At 42.9% G+C, this 23,681-nt stretch overlaps 1 protein-coding gene across 1 annotated transcript in view; it reads right to left on the bottom strand.

Annotated features, from left to right (window-relative positions):
* nsun2 (NOP2/Sun RNA methyltransferase 2) overlaps nt 1-17,726 on the bottom strand; it is a 48,169-nt gene extending 30,443 nt beyond the window's left edge. The window contains exons 1-5 of the mRNA XM_085988710.1: nt 17,540-17,726; nt 9,306-9,463; nt 3,466-3,570; nt 3,282-3,387; nt 1,257-1,328 (exon numbers count right to left, since the gene is read on the bottom strand). Of these exons, the coding sequence (XP_085844836.1) occupies nt 1,257-1,328; nt 3,282-3,387; nt 3,466-3,570; nt 9,306-9,463; nt 17,540-17,602 (504 nt within the window). The 5' untranslated portion in view covers nt 17,603-17,726. The remainder of the gene's footprint in view (nt 1-1,256; nt 1,329-3,281; nt 3,388-3,465; nt 3,571-9,305; nt 9,464-17,539) is intronic.
* Nucleotides 17,727-23,681: the final 5,955 nt, after the last annotated feature.

Genomic DNA, 23,681 nt, shown 5'->3' with positions numbered 1-23,681 from the left:
AATTATTTGGGGATTCCATTGCATGTCATTAGGGGACTCCATTCGGAAATGACTACAATGGAATCCTCCTTTGTGATTGGAGGACCTGGCGCACATGATCCCAGGGACGCTTTCGAACCGCCTGCTTCCCTGGGATTAGTGGGCCTTTACGCAGGCGTACGCCTGGAGGCCCAAGACCCGACTCTCCGCAGCCTGGGAGTCAGGAGGTTAGTTCTTGAAATATTTTGCGGGTCAGAGGCGTACTCCGGAGGTACGTCTCTGAACGCAATTTCAGGGCTGTTGTGAAAAGCCTAATTTATACCTAATGTCCTGCAGGGATAGGAAGATATCTGGTCTAGCCTCAACACAACTCCAGCCATACTACATGGTTAATTCTTAATGTCCTCTGAAGTGGCCTAGCAAGACTTTAGTAGAATAAAACCAATTACTTTTTAAGAACGTACTTTCCAGAAGTTTATGCTCACTTTCACAGAATCGTAATAGTTTATTCAAAGTGTAAACTGGTCTGTACAGTTAGCTTGTGGTAACAGTCAGTAAGCTAGGTTACTAGGCTACTCTGTGCAAATGCAAACTAGTGTGAATGACCTCCTGGAAGGGTTCATACACCTTAGGGCTTCAGTGCGGAGTTATGTTGCCATTTTTACATAGATGTTGACCCAAAACTACTTCACACCGATGCAAAAGTAGTAGTATAACTGCACCCTCTAGTGATTTTCATATATAGCTGAACTCAGATGTGGGTTCAATTCCTACTCCAGGGACTTGAGCACAAAAATCTAGGCTGACACTCCAGTGCAGTACTGTACTGTGGGAGGTGCCGTCTTTCAGACGAGACATTAATCCAAGGCCCCGTCTGTCCTCTCAGGTGCACGCAAAAGATCCTCTGGCACTATTTCGAAGAAGAGCAGGGGAGTTATCCCCAGTGTCCTGGCCAATATTGATCCCTCAATCAACATCACTATAAAAACAGATTATCTGCTCATTATCACACTGCTATTTGTGGGAGCTTGCTGTGCGCAAATTGGCTGCCACGTTTCCTACATTACAACAGTGACTACACTTCAAAAAGTACTTAATTGGCTGTAAAGCGCTTTGGGACGTCCAGAGGTCGTGAAAGGTGCTATATAAAGGCGAGTCTTTCTTTTCTTTCTTTATATATTTTGGAATACTGACTACAAAGCAGAAAAATATTTTTCTATTATTACTCTGTACAGAAATGTTGTTCCTATATAGCAAAAAAAAAACATCTATTGTACCTTATGATGAGCCTTAATATCAAGCAGCAAAGGAGGGATCATACTGACAGCTTCCTGGCGACTGATATTTCCCTGGAAAAAGGAGAGAAAAATTATGCAACTGAAAACATGTTACAGCCCAAACGACTACAGTTTAAAGTAAAAAGACACAGGCCTATAACTCAGACAGGTGGGTACGCTAACTAAATGATAAAGAACCTATTAAGATTAAGTTGGGAATGACAGGACACCTTTAATTACAATCCATTCTACACAATCATAGAATCTTACAGCACCGAAGGAAGCCATTGGGCCGGTCATGAAAGAGCTGTCCAATTTAGTCCCACACTTCAGCTTTTCCCCCTATAACCCTGCAAATTAGTCCTTTTCAAATACATGTCCAATTGCCTTTTAAAAGTTCCTATAGAATCTGATTCATCACCATTTCAGGTAGTGCGTTCCAATTCTCCTTATTCCTCTGTGTGAAGAAATTTCTCCTCGTTTCCCCTCTAGTTCTTTTGCCAATTATTTTAATCCATGATCTCTGGTTACTGACCCACTTTCCAGAGGAAACAGTTTCTCCCTACTTATCAAAACCCCTCTTAATTTTGAATACCTCTATTAGGTCTCCCTTTAACCTTCTCTGCTCTAAGGAGAACAATCGCAGCTTCTCCAATCTCTCCACATAACTGAACTCCCTCATCCCTGGTATCATCCTAGTAAACCTCCTCTGTACCCTCTCCAACGCCGTGACATCGTTCCTAAAGTGTGGTGCCCAGAATTGTACACAATACTCCAGCTGAGGCCTAACCAGAGATTTGTAAAGGTTTAGCATGACTTCCATGTTTTTATATTCAATGCCCCATTTACAAAGCCAAGTATCACATATGCTTTTGTAACCACCTTCTCAACTTGCCCTGCTACCTTCAAAGATTTGTGAATATGCACCCCCCAGGTCCCTCTGATCTTACAACCCCCTCAAAATATTACTATTTAGATTATACATCTTCTCCATGTTGTTTCTCCCAAAGTGCATCACTACACACTTATCCACATTAAATTGTATCTGCCATGTTTCTGCCCATCACCAGTCTGTCTATGTCCTCCTGAAGTCTGCTATCATGCTCACGATTTACTACATTGCCAAGTTATGTATCGTCCACAAACTTTGAAATTGTACTCCCTATACCCAAGTCCAGGTCATTTATATATAAGAAAAGCAATGGTCCCAATACCGACCCCTGGGGGACCCCACAGCATACTTCACTCCAGTCAGAAAAACATCCGTTAATCTCTGCCTCCTATCCCTTACCCAATTTCATACCCAAGTTACCACAGTCCATTTAACACCATGTGCTTCTATTTTCCAATCAGTCTGTTAATGAGGTACTTTACCAAATGCTTTTTGATAGTGCAGTAGCTGTATATATGCACTACCTTCATCAACCCTCTGTTACTTCATCAAAGAACAAAAAGAATAGTGAATAAAAGAAAAGAAGAATTTGCAGCACACTGGATCTGAAATGTGCTGTATTAGATTAAAGATCTTTTGGACAGCATAGCTTTAAGTGGAAAATTACCACATGTAGAATAAATCGAGAAAATCTTCAAAATATTCATCGAGTCTGTGCATGTCTAAAATTTTGATAAATCACAATAACTAGTTGAAATTAAATAGTTACCTTTGTAAGACAATTAATAACTGAATATTTCTAGGTTAAAAATTGGTCGCATTGTTAATAAAATTTCCATTAACTGTTTAAATTTTTAGATTTAAAGAAAATTATCCGAGTGTCTTTGCACCCCACAAGTTACACCAAACAATAGCAAAGTTGCAAATAAAATAAATAGCAGGTAGAAATATCCAACACAAAATATAGTCAGAGCTCCAGTATGTGATAGTAATAAGAATTACACAATATCTTTATTTTAAGATATAGATCCATTAATAAAACAAACATTTATGAAGTAAATTACAAAATTTGTGAAAGCTTTCCTCATCATTTTACTGTACTGTCTTTAAGTGAAGCATTCCTGAATACTTACAGACTCAGTCTCACTAACAAGGAACTGGTGGAACTTCTCCAAGACTGGTGACTTTCTTAGCATCTTCCTGCTAATGTTAATATGCCAAGCTAATTCACTTGGATACCTGCAAGAGAAATCTTCATTTTAACCCAACTGTTTAAGAGAACAACTTCAATACCGCTAATTTGTGTCCATTTCTTACCAGCTCAAAGGTTGTGGGGCCTCGATCTTTTGGCCGTCCACCTCCAAGTCTTGTAGTTCTTGGAAGTATTTGGTTTTTAGACAATGCAAAATCTCTTCTGCATGACTTTACAAAACAAACAGAAAAGGGAAGAAAAAGCAAAAAATAAAATCAAACAATTTCTGAATGAAGAAAATTATGTGACCAATATTAAAGTTTTTGTGTAAGAAAAGTAAGTTTCCCCATGAAGGAGTAAACCTACTTTGTTCTCTGCTTCCCAGAACATTTATAAAACACACACATCTACACATTACATAGTGCGTGCCAAAAATTTATTTTTTGCTCGGTAAACTCTTACAACCAAATACATTTTTAAAAACAAAATGAACTCAAGTTTAAAATGGAAGCTGTTCTTTCCTTAAGTTTACAAAAACATAGATGACTGTCATGCTAAGAGAATAGGCAGACTATTTTTAATCAAGAATTAATTACGATAAAGATATTTGACCCAGAAGTGATTGGGAACAGCCTGCTTAACAGGCAAATTGAGTCAGCAGCTGACTGCTTCACTGCAAGTTATACCACTGCATTTTAAAAAGGTTCTATCTATAGCACTGTAATACTGTATTTTAATCCTGGGTAAATGTTATGAGAGGCTGTCTTGTCACAGGCAAAAGTGAATTATTACTTTAAATTTTCAATTTAAATAATCTTGATAAGCAATCTTAGTTTCATGGAGAAAATAAATCCATAAAACAAAACTTCCATCAGATTGGTAGTGTTCTTTCTCATTCTGACCATCCCACAAGGAAGAAATTCATAATAGAAGCATAGTGCTAGACTATTTACACAAAGGGCTTCATGAAACTGAAGCACATAGCTGATGTAAACCTCATTGAACTGTTTGTCAATGGCCAGAAAGCCAATCGTCTGAACGAAAAAGTAGCCGTAACACACTGCTGCTTCAACTGTCTCAGTGTAGCAGATGCATAAAAATACCACATTGTGCTACAATATCTGCACCTGTAAATTAAGTGAAAATGCATTTGACTAGTTATTTTAGCTTACACAAAGCTGACCTGTCAGATTTTTCAAATCGACAGGACAGTAACTGCATGCAAATTCCAACAGGGTAATTGTTAGCAGTGGGCTATTTAATCCAAGGGGGGGGTTGGTACAGCCACAGTAACAAAACAGATTAGCGTTATTGTTTGTGAGATCTTGCTGTGCATAAATTGGCTGAAGTATTTGTCTATGCTACAACTGTGACTACACTTCAAAAGTCATTCATTGGCTGTGAAGCACTTTGGAGTATGGAGAGTTACCTGGACGCGGTGTTCCAGGAGGCAGTCACACCCCTTAGATTAATTAATTCAAATTTGGCCCATGGTCAGGGACAGGTGGGTGTGACTACAAACAAGGCAGGTATGGGGAACCAGGAGGTGGTGGTGGAGGAGCCTCAGCCCTTGCTCTTGTCCAACAGTTACAAGGTTCTTACTCTCGATGTAGGCGAGAGCAGGGACGATGAGCAAACTGACCACAGCACCGTGGCACAGGGAGCAAAAAGAAATGTGGTAGGGGACAGTATAGTTAGGGCGATAGACACTGTTCTCTGCAGCCGAGAGTGAGCGTCCCGAAAGCTGTGTTGCCTGCCAGGTTAAAGGACATCTCCTCTGGGCTGGAGAGGAACTTAAGAGTGGGAGGGGAAAGATACAGTTGACATGGTCCACATAGGTACCAACGACATAGGTAGGGCACAGAAAGACGTTCTGCTGAGGGAGTATGAGCAGCAAGGGGCTAAATTAAAAAGCAGAACCACAAAAGTAATAACCTCTGGATTACTACCTGAGCCACGTGCAAATTGGCATAGGGTAAATAAGATGAGAGAGATGAATGAGTGGCTCAAAGATTGGTGTGAGAGAAATGGGTTTAGATTCCTGGGGCACTGGCACCAGTACTGGGATAAGAGGGAGCTGTTCCATCGGGACGGGCTTCATTTGAACCAAGCTGGGACCGGTGTCTTGGCGAATCGAATAACTAGGGCTGTAGATAGGGCTTTAAACTAAATAGTGAGGGGTGGGGGGGAAGGGATACGCTGAGCAGAAATTAAAAAAGTCAAAGAAAAATGAGAAGGCAAAAGTGCAGGGTAGCGATAGGGGTAATGATAACCAGAGTGTGACAGGAAGGGACAGAGTGTATACACATTAAGAGTGCATCAGAAAGAGGGGTCAGAGTAGGGAAAAATGGTAAAAAGACAAAATTAAAAGCCCTATATCTGAACGCACGCAGCATTCGTAACAAGATAGATGAGTTGACAGCACAAATAGAAATAAATGGGTATGATCTGATAGCCATTACAGAGACGTGGTTGCAAGGTGACCAAGGCTGGGAATTGAATATTCAGGGGTATTTGCCATTTTGGAAGGATAGGCAGAAAGGAAAAGGAGGTGGTGTAGCTCTGTTAATAAGGGATGAGATCAGTGCAGTAATGAAAAATGATATTGGCCTAGAAGATCAAGACGTAGAATCAGTTTGGGTGGAGATAAAAAATAATAAGGGTAAAAAGTCACTGGTAGGAGTGGTCTACAAACAGTAACCACACTGTAGGACAGAGAATAAATCAAGAAATAATTCAGGCTTGTAAGAAAGGTACGGCTATAATCATGGGAGATTTTAATCTTCATATTGATTAGACAAAGCAAATTGGCAAAGGTAGACTTGAGGAAGAGTTCTTAGAGTGTATACAGGATGGTTTCTTGGAACAGTATGTTGTGGAACCAAATGGGGAGAAGACTATTTTAGATCTGGTAATGTGTAACTAGGCTGGATTAATTAATGATCTCGAAGTGAAGGATCCTCTTGGGGAGAGTGATCATAGCATGGTAGAATTTCAAATTCAGTTTGAGGGGGAGAAAGTTAGGTCTCAAACTAGTGTCCAAAACTTAAACAAAGGTAATTACAAAGGTATGAAGGCAGACTTGGTTAAAGTGGACTGGGAAAATATATTACAGGGTAAGACTGTAGAAAAGCAGTGGCAAACATTTAAGGAGGCATTTCATAACTCTCAGCAAAGATATATTCCAGGCGAGCAAATAAGAGAAGGATGAACCATCCGTGGCTAACTAAAGAAGTAAAGGATGGTATCAAATTGAAAACAAAAGCATACAATGTTGCAAAGAATAGTGAAAGGCCAGAGGATTGGGAAATTTTTAAAAAGCAGCAAAGTACAACTAAAAAAATGATAAGAGAAGATAGCTTATGTGAGTAAGCTAGCAAGAAATATAAAAACAGACAGCAAGAGCTTCTACAGGTATATAAAAAGGAAGAGAGTAGCTAAAGGATGAGTCTGGGGAATTAATAATGGGAAACAGGGAAATGGCAGAGACCTTGACCAAATATTTTGTATCGGTCTTCACAGTAGAAGACACTAAAAGCATCCCAATAATGGATAATCAAGGGGCTATTGGGGTGGCGGGGGAGGGGGGTAAACTTAAAACAATCACTATCACTAGAGAGAAAGTACTAGGCAAACTAATGAGAACTAAAGGTGGACAAGTCCCCTGGTCCCAATGGCGTGCATCCTAGAGTCTTAAAAGAGGTGGCTGCAGAGATAGTGGATGCATTGGTTGTAATCTAACAAAATTCCCTGGATTCTGGAGGTCCCAGCGGACTGGAAAACCGCAAATTTAACACCCCTATTTAAGAAAGGAGGGAGACAGAAAGCAGGCAACTATCGACCAGTTAGCCTAACATCGCATTGGGAAGGTGCTGGAGTCCATCATTAAGGAAGTGATAGCAGGGCATCTAGAAAATTATAATATAGTCAAGCAGAGTCAGCATGGTTTTATGAAAGGGAAAATCACTTTTGACAAATTTGCTGGAGTTCTTTGAGGATGTAACGAGCAGGGTGGATAAAGGGGAACCAGTAGATATCGTGTATTTGGATTTCCAGAAGGCATTCGATAAGATGCCACATAAAAGGTTACTACACAAGTTAAGAGCTCACGGGGTATGGGGTAATATATTAGCATGGATAGAGGATTGGCTAACTAACAGAAAACAGAGAGTCGGGATAAATGGGTAATTTTCAGGTTGGCAAACTGTAATGAGTGGGGTGCCGCAGGGATCAGTGCTGGGGCCTCAACTATTTACAATCTATATTAATGACTTGGATGAAGGGACTGAGTGTAATGTAGCTAAATTTGCTGATGATACAAAGATAGGTGGGAAAGCAAATTGTGTGGAGGACGCAAAGAATCTCCAAAGGAATATAGATAGGCTAAGTGTGTGGGCAAAAATCTGGCAGATGGAGTTTAATGTGGGAAAATGCGAGGTTATCCACATTGGTAGGAAAAAAAAGCTAATTATTATTTAAATGGGGAGATTACAATATGCTGAAATACAGAGGGATCTGGGGGTCCTTGTACATGAATCATAGAAAGTTAGCTTGCAGGTATAGCAAGTAATTAGGAAGGCAAATGGAGTGTTGGCCTTTATTGCAAAGGGAATGGAGTATAAAGTACAGGGCGTTGGCGAGACCACACCTGGAGTACTGCGTATAGTTTTGGTCTCCTTATTTAAGGAAGGATATACTTGCATTCGAGGCAGTTCAGAGAAGGTTCACGAGGTTGATTCCGGAATTGAAGGGGTTGTCTTATGAAGAAAGGTTGAGCAGGTTGGGCCTGTACTCATTGGAGTTTAGAAGAACAAGAGGAGATCTTATTGAAACATAAGATTCTGAAGGAGCTTGACAGGGTAGATGCAGAGAGTATGTTTCCTCTCGTGGGGGAATCTAGAACTAGGGGGCATAATTTCAGAATAAGGGGGCACCCTTTTAAATCAGAAATGGAGGAATTTCTTCTCCGAGGGTCGTGAATCATTGGAATTCTCTTTCCCAGAGAGCTGTGGAGGCTGGGTCATTGAATATATTTAACGTGGAGAGAGACAGATTTTTGAACGATGAGGGAGTCCAGGATTATGGGGAGCGGGCAGGGAAGTGGAGTTGAGTCCAAGATCAGATCAGCCATGATCTTACTGAGTGGCAGAGCAGGCTCAAGGGGCCAAATTACCTACTCCTGCTCCTATGTCTAATGTTCTTATGTTATGGAGGACATGGAAGTCACATGCAACTTCTTTCTTTCCTTTACCACTAATACATGTGCTCGGATTTTGCAGTCAGTGGCGACTGAATGGCGCTTGCCGTTCATTACACTTGCACTCGTCACAGCACTGTGACTTGCGGTTATTAGAAATCCAAAACAGTGCGACGCCCTCCACAGGGGATCTGCGACTTGTGTGAACAGGGCAAAGAGGGACGTATTTCCTTAACCAATCAGATTGAAGAATCCTTACTAAGACACGCAGAAACTAAACTAGGAAGTGTAAATTACAATATTCAATGCCAAATCATGTACAGAAAGCAAGAGAAAGAAGGATAGTATTAAGAAAGAGAGAAAAGAGAAAGAAAGTTTAGAAAAATGTTTTTTTTAATTTTTTATAAATCTCCAACAATAATTAAAATCTGAAGGAATGACTTTCCATACTTTTAAAAGTAAATTTTCAGTGCCAGAAGTTGTTTGGCAGTAATTAAGACTTATCACACCATTAAAAATTCACTTATACTTGAATGGACAAGCCGTAACAATTTCTGGCATGTTTAGTGGGTAGTTAGTGCGCAAGAACCCCAACTTCACATCCTTCGTGTATTTGAATGGCACGTCTCTCGGCAAGATACTGTTAGAGCGAAGCTCCTGAAGGAGCAGGGCAACTTGGACAGCAACTTCCTGATTTCCACGTTTAACTGTGCATATGCGGACGCCGGAAGTTGCTGTCTTCTTCTAACCCAGTTCTCACTCCGTTACCTCTTGTATCCAGTTATACGAATAGTAGCTGGCAATGGCTCTCTCATGGTTGCCATGAACTGGTCCCATTCCCCCTCAGGAACAATCTTTTGTCCTTGGTAATATTCTTCATATAGTTTGTTTTCTTTAATAATCTCTTGGTAACCGGCTCCCCAACCCTGCAAGGTGCAGAGAACCAAACGACTTAAGACAAAAAATATAAATTCAACCGTTAAACAACTGCTACAATCATCTGCATGGTACCATATACTACCAAATGAAAAAAAAAACAGATCTTGTGAAAGGTTTGGCCCTTGTGCCATCCTTTTGCACATGAACGCGCATTATTACAATGGCCCAGAAATTCGGGTCGGAGGCTTCCCACAGGTGCAAGCCTCCAACCTGCACTTACCTAGCGCGCCAGCCGTTCTGCTGTGGGCCCGCGTGGTATTCCGACCCTGGGCCTCCTCCAACTGCCGGCGCGCAGTGCTTGCGTATCCCAGGGGCGCAGTTACTTCCAAGCGTCCCCAAGGATCACGTGGGCCATGGAGAGCCAATGGTAGCAGGGAATGCCCATTCATAAATTTGACAGGAAGAGCTGTCAAAACTATAAATACAATTCAGCCCCAAAACGTCATTAAATTTTTTTTAAAAATCACATTTTTAAAATAACTAAATTACATAAAATAACTATTTTAAACAATAATTTAAATTTTTGAAAAAATTAATTACAGTTTCTAACAGGGCTAAAAATAAACTTACCTTTCTTTAAAGTACTTAAAAATAATAAACCTGTGGAAAATATGTTTTAATTTTACTTAATCCACCACTTACCTTGTTAAATGTGAGAAGTCACACAACACCAGGTTATAGTCCAACAGCTTGTGATTTCAAATAAAGCGGTTGGACTATAACCTGGTGTTGTGTGACTTCTCACATTTGTCCACCCCAGTCCAACACCGGCATCTCCACATCATGGTCTTAAATGGCCTACCTCATATCCTGAGACTATGCCCCCTAGTTCTAGACACTCCAGCCAGGGGAAACAACCTCTCAGCATCTACCCTGTCAATCCCCTTAAGAATCTTGTATGTTTCAATGAGGTCACCTCTCATTCTTCTAAACTCGAGAGTATAGGCCCATTCTACTCAATCTCTCATCATAGGACAGCCCTCTCATCCCAGGAATCAATCTAGTGAACCTTCCTTAGATAAAGGAGACCAAAACTGTGCACCGTACTCCAGGTGTGGTCTCACCAAGGCCCTGTACAATTGTAGCAAGACTTCCTTACTCTTATACTCCAACCCCCTTGCAATAAAGGCCAACATGCCATTTGCCTTCCTTATTGCTTGCTGTACCTGCACGCTAGCTTTCTGTGTTTCTTGCACGAGGACACCCAAATCTCTCCGAACGCCAACATTTGAAAGTTTCTCACCATTTAAAAAATAATGCTTTTATATTCTTCCCATCAAAGTGAATAACCTCACATTTCCCTACATTATACTCCATCTGCCACCTTACTGCCCACTCACTTAGTCCATCTATATCCCTTTGCAGACTCGTTGTGTACTCCTCACAGCTTACTGTCCCACCTAGCTTTGTATCGTCAGCAAACTTGGATACATTACATTCGGTCCCTTCATCTAGGTCATTAATATAGATTTTAAATAGCTGAGGCCCCAACACTGATCCTTGCGGCACCCCACTAGTTACAGCTTGCCAATCTGAAAAAGATCCGTTTATACCTACTCTCTGTTTTCTGTCCGTTAACCAATCCTCTATCTATGCTATTATATTACAGGAAACTCTTTGTTATCCGGCACCGATGGGACCGGCGTGTTGCCGATTGATCAAAAATTCCGGATGACGGAGAGGGTTATCTACCGAGGCTATTTTTAACAAAGAAAAATTAAAAAATCAAGAAATGTGCAGTATACAGTAATTGGGTACTCACCTGCAGAATGTTGTGTTAAATGGATGGTGGAAGATGCTTGATTAAGTACAGTACTGCCAGTTGAGGGTAATGCAATGCAATGACTTCCAGCAGCGTGGGAGACACACAGTACCCCTGTAAAATGGCAGATCAGAAGAGACTACCTGCAGCGTGGGAGAGTCAGACTCCTGTTACAGGGGTATTGAGGTGTTCCGACTTCCGACAGCACCAAGAAGCCGAGTAGTGGCAGTTTGGAGAACTACCCCCACTGACTAACTCGGCCACCACGGGAGACTCGGACTCGGCAACATTTCCGATTATGGAAGTGTTGTTTTCGGAGTGAGAATTTTGCCAGTTAATAGAGAATTCCGGATATTTAGGTGCCATCTAAACGAGAGTTTCCTGTACCCCCAACCCCATGAGCCCTATTCTTGTGTAATAGCCTTTTATGTGGCACTTTATCGAATGCCTTTTGGAAATCCAAATATACTACATCCACTGGTTCCCCTTTATCTACCCTGCTAATTACATCCTCAAAAAACTCTAATAAATTTGTCAAACATGATTTCCCTTTCATAAAACCATGTCGACTCTGCCTAATCATTTTATGATTTTCTAAGTGCCCTGATACCACTTCCTTAACAATGGATTCCAGTATTTTCCCGACGACTGATGTCAGGCTAACTGGCCTGCAGTTCCCTGTTTTTTCTCTCCCTTTTCTTGAATAGCGGTGTTACATTTGCGATGTTCTAATCCGCTGGAACCATTCTAGAATCTAGGGAATTTTGGAAGATCAAAACCAGTGCTTCCACTATCTCTTCAGCCACCTCTTTTAGAACCCTAGGATGTAAGCCATTAGGTCCAGGGGATTTGACAGCTTTTAGTCCCATTAGTTTCTCTAGTACTTTTTCTCTACTTATATTAATTACATTAAGTTCCTCACCCTTAGTTCCCCGCTATTTTTGATATGCTTTTTGTCTCTTCTACTGTGAAGACAGATACAAAATATTTGTTTAACGTTTCTGCCATTTCTTTATTCCCCATAATAATGTCTCCTGTCACAGCCTCTAAAGGACCAATGTTTAATTTGCTACTCTCTTCCTTCTTACATACTTGTAGAAGCTCTTACAATCTGTTTTTATATTTCTTGCTCGTTTTCTTTCATATTCTATTTTTTCCCATTTTATCAATCTTTTGGTCAACCTTTGCAGAGGACTTTTTTTCCATTCAACACCTAAAATAACTGTTTCGCTGCTAAGCAACTGTATAGTATAGGTTAGGACTTCCTAGGCCTCTGTGTTGCCTTGGAGAGCTGAAGAGTATGCACAATTTTTATGTTTTAAAATTTCCAAATAAAATGGGAAATGTCTGATTTAATGCTTCTTAATACTGAAGTCAGATTTTTGCTTTTAGCCTAATTATCCAAGGTGATAAAGGTGAACATGCTCTTGTAGTGAGGATAAAACTTATGGGCCTAGAAATTGGGTATAGCCCTGCTTGGGGCGTTAGAATTGGCGCAGCGCAAAGTTTATAGCCAGACGCAACTTATCGCCACCTGGCGCGATATTGGGTTGCATCGCCCCTAAAGGTGATTGAGGCGCGAATTCAGGCATTACACGGGACTCCTAAGGCGCTAAACTTCCGGCGCAACCCAATATCAGAGCGGACGGGCGCAGCGCAGGTGCTCTCAATTACCGATGACCACGAGACTTCCAGGTGCCGGCCAGCTCTTAAAGGGGTGGGTCAGTCAGCTTCAGCATCCACACTCTGCGCCTTGCAGACCTCAGAATCGGCGCAGGCCCTTCTCTGGCGCTAAAATCATGGACCAGATGGAGAAGGTGAGACAGAGAGCAAAGCGCTTCACCAATGAGGCTCTGGAGCAATTGGTGGCTGCAGTGGAGCGCCGGTGAGATGTTCTCTACCCAGACAATGGCAGGAGGCCGAATCATAAGGACTACCGACAAGCTTGGAGGGATGTATGCCAGAGGGTCAACTCCAGCAGCATGGTGACCAGGAGCCCTGTCCAATGCAGAAAGAAATTCAACAACCTCACTCGGGTCGTGAGGGTGAGTGTTGTTTCTGCAAACTTCTGCATCCCTTCATTTGCACCTGACTTTATGGCTACAGGGTGGGCTGTGCCCCATTGGCCATCTGCCAGCAAGCACCCATGGCCCTTTCTGGGCACACTCATGCACATTTGACTCAAGGTGTCATGTAAGGGCTCTTGCACCATGGGGGGCATGAGATGATCACTCAGGGCATCATGTAAGGGCTCTTCCACCATGGGGGGGGCATGAGATGATCACTCAGGGCATCATGTAACATAAACTTCCCCTCCTTTCCCCTGCAGTCCAAGCTGGCGAGGATTGGCAAAGACCAGCTTCGCACCGGTGGAGGACCTCCACAAGTGGTCACTCTCACGGATCTCGAGGAGAGAGTCCACCAGATTCTTGGAGGACGTCAGAGTGGTCCTGTAACCACTGCAGCTGCCGACACCATTGTCGACAGCGATGGTAAGGTTCTCACCTTTTGCAACTGTCTCCTTCCACTTGTTCCCCCCGCCAGCATGCTTTCTCACTGTGGACCCATGTCATAGCCTTGCCGCAATCTGGCATCCCTTGCTGCCAAGCTGTCCTTTTGCTAAAGCCACTCTTCCACCTCCCTGCTTTCAGATGCTGCATCACCAGCTCGGGAGCCGGGCCCTCAAGCTGCCAGTGCCTCTGAAGGCTCAATGAGAAAATTACTGTCCAACAGAAGGTCAGCAACTCTCTCCAGCAACGATCAGAATGGCCAGCCCAAATGGCTGCAGCTTTTATACTAGTGCTGTCCCCTTTAAATAGCAACCCCCCCCACCCGAGTCCGAGAAGGGCCTGGGAACACTCCATCCAACTGTCACTAATAGCGCCAGGCGGAAAGGTTGCGGGCGCCACCGAATATCCAGTCCGGGGCAACAAAAAGGCGTTGCACACTGAAATGACGTCATGATCTGCCTGCGCCCGCGCGCAAAGAGTTAGCGCCGGCGCTAAAAGGATACTCATTGGCCCAGTAATTCCGTTCCAAATGCGTGAGTACGGTCGGGGTACTCGCGCGTCTGGCCGGAGGAAATGCCGGTTTTCAGCATGCACAGCGCATGCGGGGAAAACCGGCATTTCCTGTCCTCTGAACAAAGGGGTTCAGAGGCACAGCGCGTGCGACTGCACAGGCAGCGCGTGCGCAGTGAACTTCGTCGATTTCATTCATGGATTCAGTGAGGTTAAGTCCTTACAACTTACACATGAAAAAAGCATGTGTAAAGTTGCTCCAGAGGCTGCGGAGGAAGATATATTTTATCATGGAGCTTCTGAAAGGCAATATTTTTGTTTGGGAAAGGGAGGAAAGTTATTTTAAGAAATGCTGAGGTAAGTTTTAAAGTTTAATTTTTTTTTAAAAAACGGGTTTTCAGTACTGTAGGTAGAAGGAGCAATTGTGGCTGTGTGAATTGAATTTGCTGTGTTTATTAAATGTGAAAATGACTTCTAAAATGAGTAATGTAACATTTCCAACATTTTTAAGAAAGAAACTTTTCATCAGTAATATATTCTTAAGTAATTATGTATGTATGTCCGTATATATTCCTTTACGTATATGTATGTATATATTCCTTTACTTGTGTATGAATGTATGTATTTAATTATGATTTTCCAATTAAGTTACTTTCTCTGAAAGTCATAATTAAATACATACATTCATACACATAAGTAAAGGAATATATACATACATACACACAAAGGAATATATACAGACATACATAATTACTTAAAAGAATATATTACTGATGAAAAGTTTCTTTCTTAAAAATGTTGGAGTCATTTTCACATTTAATAAACACAGCAAATTCAATTCACAGCCACAATTGCTCCTTCTACCTACAGTACTGAAAACCCGTTTTAAAAAACAAAAATAAACTTTAAAACTTACCTCAGCATTTCTTAAAATAACTTTCCTCCCTTTCCCAAACAAAAATATTGCCTTTCAGAAGCTCCACGATAAAATATATCTTCCTCCGCAGCATCTGGAGCAACTGTACTCATGCTTTTTTCACGTGTAAGTTGTAAGGACTTAACCTCACTGAAAGCATGAATGAAACCGGCGAATTTTACTGCGCACGCGCTGCCTGTGCAGTCGCACGCGTTCTGCCTCTGAACCCCTTCGTTCAGAGGACAGGAAATGCCGGTTTTCCCCACATGCGCTGTGCATGCTGAAAACCGGCATTTCCTCCGGCCAGATGCGTGAGTACCCCGACCGTACTCACGCGTTTGGAACGGAATTACTGGGCCAACATTTTACATGTCAATAAAATGAAAAATTTAACAATTGCACGATTTGCCCCCTCGCATCTGCGACTGAGGGTCCAAGGAGGTGCATTGCGCAAGAGGTCATCGTCGTACGTATCCTCACACTGTTCCCTTTCGGGAACTGTATGAAGTGGTGGAAGGAAGTGGTGGAAGGATTTCTGGCCACGTTAACGCTCCTTCCGTGACCATAACCATCTTCATACCAGCCATTAGGGTGGTTAGTCCTATGGCGTGAGGGTTTTACGGGCTCCCACAACCCATCTGAGGGGGGGGGGGCCACCCACACCCGCAAGTATCCCGCTGGATGTCCACCCAGAATTTATAGTTGGAGCTCCGACTCCACTTGCTGGGACTGTCTGGAGCGGGGTTCGAAACCCTACTCCTTCTGGCCCAGCGGCGGGGGTGCTTACCGCTACGCAAAAGGCCCACTCCACGCAAAAGGTGACACCCATACGTTTCCTGCGCCTTTTCCCTCCCCATGACTGGAGCCCTATGCTGCCACTTGAAAGACCAAGCTATCATCTGTCCTTTTTGCGGCGCCTTGGACTTCTCATTACCAATGATGAGCAGGCGCTGCGCCTCCACCTCGTTGAGGAGATTGCTGAGGTCATCATCAGTTCAATTGTGAGTTCTTTTAATGCCGTGAATTGTGCTCATTTCAGCCATTTCACGTTGCTAGTCGGAGTGGGCCTTTGGCGTAGCGGTAGGATCCCCGCCGCTGGGCCAGACGGGGTAGGGTTTCGAACCCCGCTCCAGACAGTCCCGGCAAGTGGAGTCGGAGCTCCGGCTCTAAATTCTGGGTTGACATCCAGTGGGATATTTGCGTCCGTGGGTGTGGGTGGCCCCCCCTCCTCGTATAGCTTGTGGGAGCCCGTAAAACCCTCCCGCCATAGGACTAACCACCCTAATGGCTGGTACAAAGATGGTTACGGTCACGGAAGGAGCGTTAATCACGGCCATAAATCCTTCCACCACTTCATACAGTTCCCCAAAGGGAACAGTGTGAAGACACGTATGACGAAGACGTTGCTAAATAAATAAATGGAATGAAAAAAATTCTCAGGGCTTTTAAAAGTCTTTAAATTGCTTTAATTCTGTTTAAACTTCAGATTCTTCAAAATAATGTAAACGTTTTTAAAAGTTTATAAAAGTTACCAAAAGCTTCATAAAAATACCAAAAACCTATTTAAAATGCTGCTCTGCATGTAAAAATGCTTTGCAGCTTGTGAGAAACATTGGGGGCGTGTCCTATTAAACGGAGACCTCAAGGGGCGTGTCTCAGTTGCACTGCGCGCTCCAGGCTTCGCGCTGGCTGCACTCCTGGGTGGCGTGACGTCAGACGCTGCCCGGGATTCTTCTCTTTCAAAAAGGAATTCCAGGCGCCCCTGGAGGTGAACGGCAGGCGCGTCGGATAAGTGCAGATCGGGGGCTTGCACGCGCGGCAAGCCCCCGATCCGAATTTCTGCCCCAATATGGGAGGTGGCGCTATATTCACTGCACCTGCCCGAAAATTGGGTAACGCCCCAATTCTCGAGTTCTTTAGGCGCTAATCGCTGGCGCTACCAACCGAATTTCTAGGCCATGATCTCATCTATATTGGTTTATATATATGTGTTTGAAAAAATTAGCAACTCATGATTTAGGCACCAAATCTCCTGATTTTTAAGAGATTGTCTCGATTTATGAGACGGTGGGGTTGCCATTACTACAACACCAAGGTCAATTAGTATCAGCAATATGGATTTAATCTAAAACGGGGTCGGGGGGAGGGAGCTTGAAACAATCAGTTAAAGCAAAACATTTGGGGTTCATTCTTACTGGAGGACGTAAACTTTAACACTGAGATCGGAAACTAAACAGAGCGGTAAAAAAAAACTGACTTTGAAATGCGTGAGGCCCGACAGAAGCCAGACCTTCAGGTACATTTTTTTAAACGAATATATTGCTAGATTAAAGGGGCCGGACCGGGGGTCCTACTCAATACCTACAGGTTTGCTGCCGGGGTTTTCAGTCCTGTCGCGATTCCTCGGTCTGTTCTTTCGTCTCCCCATGGTGCAGAGGACGGAGAATAAGCGAGAAAACGTGATTCTTCTCGCAGAACGCGGCCGTGAGTAAAAGGAGACCGGACCTGAGCCGCGCACGACACTGGGAAAGGAAAGCCTGAAGTCGGAGTGCAAAACACTGGGGAGGGCGCGGCACGACGCAGAGCCTGAAAGCGCCGCTCCCTACAGTAGCAGCCGCCGGCACTCTGCAAAGCGTGCGCTCGGGGGACCTTCCTCACTCAGCCCACAGAGCCCCGCGCGCCTTGGGTGCTTGTGCGCTGCACGCGCCACGACAGCAAAATGTAGCAAAATTAAAGATACTGTAGCAGCCGCTACTTAATATCCCGCGTCGTTACCATTCACACCGCATCCGTCAAATGTAACTCTTTGCACGCGGTGCACATAGTTACTGCCGGCAAATAACTTGGGCACCCTCAATTCCCATTTCGCGTGACACAAGACACCGACAGATATACAACCCTAAATATTGTGTCATTTTATTGTTATTATGTATACATTAGTAAACCAGTCTCTCAATTACCATTAGTCATTTTACACTAAATGTGTGATGAGAGAACATCTACTTGTAAATTTTAATATGTTAAATTCATATTTAATAAATGTCAAAATGTAAGGGCCTTGTTTTTATACAGAACTCTGGTACTTTAATTTAGGCTCAGCAAATTAATCCATGCCCCTCCCAATCTCTGTAACCTCCTCCACTTTAACAGTGTCAGCAGTGGCTCAGTTAGCAACATCAAATCAATCAAATCAACTTTTATTGTCATTGTTAGTGCACAAGTGCAGTACAACGAAATGTAGGCTTGCGGCTCCCGAGAGTGTACAATTTGGATTAGGACACTTAAACATTTCAACATACATTTGTACATATATATTAGCATAAATATGACCATAATAAAGTGCATCGGCAGATGTGCAGGCTTTAGTGTTTATTTGTGGAGTTCAGTAGGATGAGAGCCCAACATGCTGGCCTCTGAGTCAGAAGGTTGTGAGTCCAGAGACTTGAGCACATAAATCTTGGCTGACACTCCAGTGGAGTGCTGCACTGTCGGAGTTGCTGTTTTTCGGATGAGCCGTTAAACTGAGGCCCCGTCTGCTCTCTCAGGTGGACGTAAAAGATCCCATGGCACTATTTCGAAGAAGAGCAGGGGAGTTATCCCCGGTGTCCTGGCCAATATTTATCTCTCAATCAACATAACAAAAACAGTTTATCTGGTCATTATCACATTGCTGTTTGTGGGAGCTTGCTGTGCGCAAATTGGCTGCCGCGTTTCCCACATTACAACAGTGACTACACTCCAAAAGTACTTCATTGGCTGTAAAGAACTTTGAGATGTCCACTGGTCGTGAAAGGCGCTATATAAATGTAAGTCTTTTTTCCAGCCCAACAACTCCATGAGAACTCTGCGTTCCTCCAATTCTGGCCTCTTGTGCATCCCCAGTTTCCTTCGCCCCACCATTAGCAGCCGTGCCTTTATCTGTCTAGGCCCCAACCTTTGGAATTCCCTCCCTAAACCTCTCCACCTCTCTTCTGTAACATGCACCTTAAAACCTACCTCTTTTTGTCCTAGCTTTTGGTCACCTGTCATAATCAACTTATATGGCTCGGTGTGAAATTTTGTCCGATTACGTTACTGTGAAGTAGCTTGGCATGTTTCATTATGTTAAAGGCACTATATAAATACAAGTTGTGTTGATTTTGCTGCTGCTGCTGATTAAGAGTAGCTGTCCACTTTGTAATGCTCTCTCCAGTTAGGGCAACTCCAAGAAGGCAACTTTTGTTTGTCTCACAACCAGTTTTTTTCCTTTAATTTTTTATACTGAGCATAATAGAAGGAACACAACACTAGCTGGACATTTAAAACATAACATACTGCAGAAGTATGTTTACTAGATACAGTGACCAATTTGGAGCACAGGGCTTTTGGCACTTACATCAATAGTCAGATCAGATTGCATAAAAATGGCCCTTTCTCTCATGTTTTTAATTCAGAATAATAATTTTGCTTAGCAGTTGCAGGCCACACTTGGTCAAACAGTTGAAATTCTTTCAAGTATAGTCCTGGAATTTCCTTGTAACTAATCCTGCTCCAGCCATCATCGTAACTTCGCCAACCATGCGCACATCCAACAAAGTTATGGTGGTGGAGGAGGACCAGGTACGAGGAAACTCCAGTCCATTTCTTGAAATAAGTGGGAGGAAATGACTGAGAACCTGTCAACAGAAGACAGACAGATTGTAACTGCAGAGCCTTGAGCCAGGGAGGCAGGTATCATGGTGGGGATGGGATGCGGGAAGGGTTTCAAGCCATCAGCTGTTACAGGAGAAGTAAGAGTACATAAGCGCGAATTGCAAATACATTGCCCCAGTTTTGTGTTAATCGGACAGCAACTTCCGGAGTCCGCAAATGTGTAGTTAAGTGCAGAAATCAGGAAGTTGCTGTTCAAGTTGCCCTGCTCCTCCACAAACTTCGCTACATCAGTACCTCGTTGATAGATTCAGCATTAAAATTAATGAAGTTGCGGTACTTACCCACTAAACATGCCAGAAAAAGTTAGGGATGGTGCATTCAGGTGTAAGGTAATAAGTCTTAATTACAGCCAAAAACCTCTCTGGCACATAAAATTTAATTTTACAAGTGTGGAGTCTCATTCCTTCAGAATTTAATTAATGTTGGAGATTTAAAAAAACATTTTTTTTACTTTTTCTTTCTGTCTCTTATCTCTCTCTTTTAATCCCAACTTTCTTTCCATCTCTTTATTTTGCTTTCTGTACATGATTTTACATTGAATTAAATATTCTAACTTACATGTCCTGGTTTAAACTCTGCGAGGATTCTTCAATCTGATTGGTTGAAGAGGCACACTGCTTTTTGCTCTGCTCACACACATCACAGATCCGCTATAGAGTGTGCCGTGCTGAAAAGAATCTCTAAATAGCATAAATTGCTGCTCAAAAGCTCACTAAAAATCTGTGGGCAGCTGTAAGCATGATGAACGGCGAGCGCCATTCCATCGCCACTGACCGCAAAATCCGGGCCAAAGTACATTACTCCTGAGTTGCTTGCAACAGTGGCTGGGAGATCAATCTTGCATTCCAGGAGACTCCCGAATAATCTGGGAGGATTGGCAATCCTACTTCTATGCAAAAAAGTAGATGGTTCAATCGCCTCACATTGATGTTTGTGTATTCAAATATTTTTGATTTTGAAAACAAGCCATTTCACACGGATTTAACTTCACACAGACTGTTAAATCCAGTCTATAATTATAGTAGTATTAAACGTAATATGCATCAGATTTCCAAGGTTATTATAAGAATTTCAGTGAGATTAATGTGCAAGGTGAACCAGCACTCAAACCTCAATTTTAAACATTTTATGATTGAATTTTATAATAATTTGGCATTTACTAAAGTAAGTTATACATAAAAGTTAAAGTGTAAAATTTACAAATCTGTGAGGTTTTGGATACTTAATTTCAAGCAGTGTGAAAATACCTATGAACAAGATTGGCTAAAATCCAAAGGTGACACAGCTATAACAGCTCCAGATTTTCATCAAATAAGAATTTAAAAAAAACTTATTGGATTAGGTCTAGAAATCGATTCAAAGTCACCTCATCAGATTTCTACCTCTGAATGGCCAGTCTCACTGTCACTTATATACTGCTGGAGAGCTTCTCGATTTTTTTCCCCCTAAGGTTCTTTCTTTTTAATTAATTACACAACAATTGCTCATTTACAGAATTTCCCCACATTACACTCAGTTCCAGAACTACTTTGACCAATATTTCAAAAATGTTTCAATATTTCAAGCTTTGTGTCAGAGCTGTGAATGACAGACCGCAACTTCAGGATTTCTGCATGCGCCTGCGTATGCGCCAAATCCCAAAGTTGCAGTCAGTTTCAAAGGCAGAATGATGACAAAAGCTGCCAGTTCACTGTCATCTAGACCGCAAATTCTGGGCCATTCATTTTTTTTAAAAATTGCCAGTTCAGGAGGGATTACATAGGATATACAGCACAGAAACAGGCCATTCGGTGTTTATGCTGGTGTTTATGCTCCACGTGAGCCTCCTCCCATCTTTCCTCATATAACCCTATCAGCATAACCCTCTATTCCCTTCTTCCTCATATGCTTGTCTAGCCTCCCCTTAAATGCATCTATACTATTTGCTTCAACCACTCCCTGTGGTAGCGAGTTCCACATTCTCACCACTCTTTGGGTAAAGAAGTTTCTTCTGAATTCCCCATTGGATTTCTTGGTGACTATCTTATATTGATGGCCTCTAGTTTTGCTCTTCCCCGTAAGAAGAAACACTCTCTTTGTATTTACTCTATCAAAACCTTTCATGATTTTAAAGATCTCTATTAGGTTACCCCTCAGCCTTCTCTTTTCAAGAGAAAAGAGACCCAGCCTGTTCATCCTTTCCTGATAGGTATACCCTTGCATTTCTGGTATAATCCTTGTAAATCTTCTCTGCACCCTCTCCAGTGCCTCTATATCCTTTTTATAATATGGCGACCAGAATTGCACAGTCTACATGGTCTACAGAGCAGTACTGATACCCGCCCTCCTGTATGCTTCAGAGACATGGGCCATGTATAGCAGGCACCTCAAAGCACTGGAGAGGTACCACCAACGCTGCCTCCACAAGATCCTGCAAATCCATTGGCAGGATAGGCGCACCAACGTCGGTGTTCTCGCTCAGGCCAGCATCGAAGCTTTGACCACGCTCGATCAGCTCTGATGGACGGGCCACATCGTCCACATGCCCGATACGAGACTCCCAAAACAAGCGCTCTACTTGGAGCTCCGACATGGTAAGAGAGCCCCAGGTGGGCAGAGGAAATGCTTCAAGGACACCCTCAAAGCCTCCTTGAAAAAGTGCAACATCCCCACCAACACCTGCGAATCCCTGGCCCAAGACCGCACAAAGTGGAGGAGAAGCATACGGGAAGGCGCCGAACACCTCGAGTCTCTTCGCCAGGAGCAAGTGGAAGCCAAGCGCAAACGGTGGAAGGAGCGCACGTCAACCCACGCACCCAACCCACCCGCCACTTCAACCATCGTCTGCTCCACCTGTGACAGAGACTGTAGGTCCTGCATTGGACACATCAGTCACCTGAGAACTCATTTTTAGTGTGGAAGCAAGTCATCCTCAGTTCCGAGGGACTGCCTAAGAAGAAGAAGGAGGCACAGTGCTCCAAGTGTGATCTAACCAAGGTTCGATACAAGTTTATCATAACTTCGCTACTATTCAATTCGATCCCTCTAGAAATAAACCCTAGTGCTTGGTTTGCTTTTTTATGGCCTTGTTAAACTGCGTTGATATTTTTAGTGATTTGTGTATTTGTATTTGTACTCCCATTGCTCCTCTTCTACCCCATTTAGATTCTTATTTTCCAAGTAATATGGGACCTCCCTATTTTTCTTACCAAAATGTAATAGAAAGGCTAGCAGAATGGGCAGACAAGTGGCAGAGAAGTATGAGGTGATGCATTTTGGCAGAAGGAACAGGGAGAGGTAATATACACTTAATGGCACATATTTAAAGAGTGTGCAGGGACAGAGGGACCTGGGAGTTAATGTGCATAGGTCCCTGAAGGTAGCAGGACATATTGAGAGTGGTTAACAAAGCATATGGGATCTTGGTCTTCATAACTAGAGGTATTGAGTATAAAAGTAGAGAAGTTATGCTGAACCTTTATAAAGCGCTGGTTAGGCCACAACTGGAGTATTGCGTCCAGTTCTGGTCACCACACTTTAGGAAGGATGTGAAGGCCCTTGAGAGAATGCAAAGGAGATTTACCAGAATTGTTCCAGGGATGGGGGATCATGGCTACAAGGACAGGTTGGAGAAGCTGGATTTGTTTTCATTAGAGCAAAGGAGGTTGAGGAGTGATTTGATAGAGGTGTACAAGATTATGACGGGCTTGCATAGGCTAGATGGGGAAAGGCTGTTCCCACTAGTTGATGGTACAAGGACTAGGGGACACAGATTTAAGGTTTTGGGCAAGAGATACAGGGGAGATGTGAGGAAAAACTTTTTTATGCAGCGAGTG

The sequence above is a fragment of the Somniosus microcephalus genome, chromosome 5 (assembly GCF_052327205.1).
Source record: "Somniosus microcephalus isolate GS21.2 chromosome 5, FLI_Smic_1.0, whole genome shotgun sequence".
NCBI lineage: Eukaryota > Metazoa > Chordata > Chondrichthyes > Squaliformes > Somniosidae > Somniosus > Somniosus microcephalus.
This window is presented reverse-complemented; position numbering and strand designations above follow the sequence as displayed.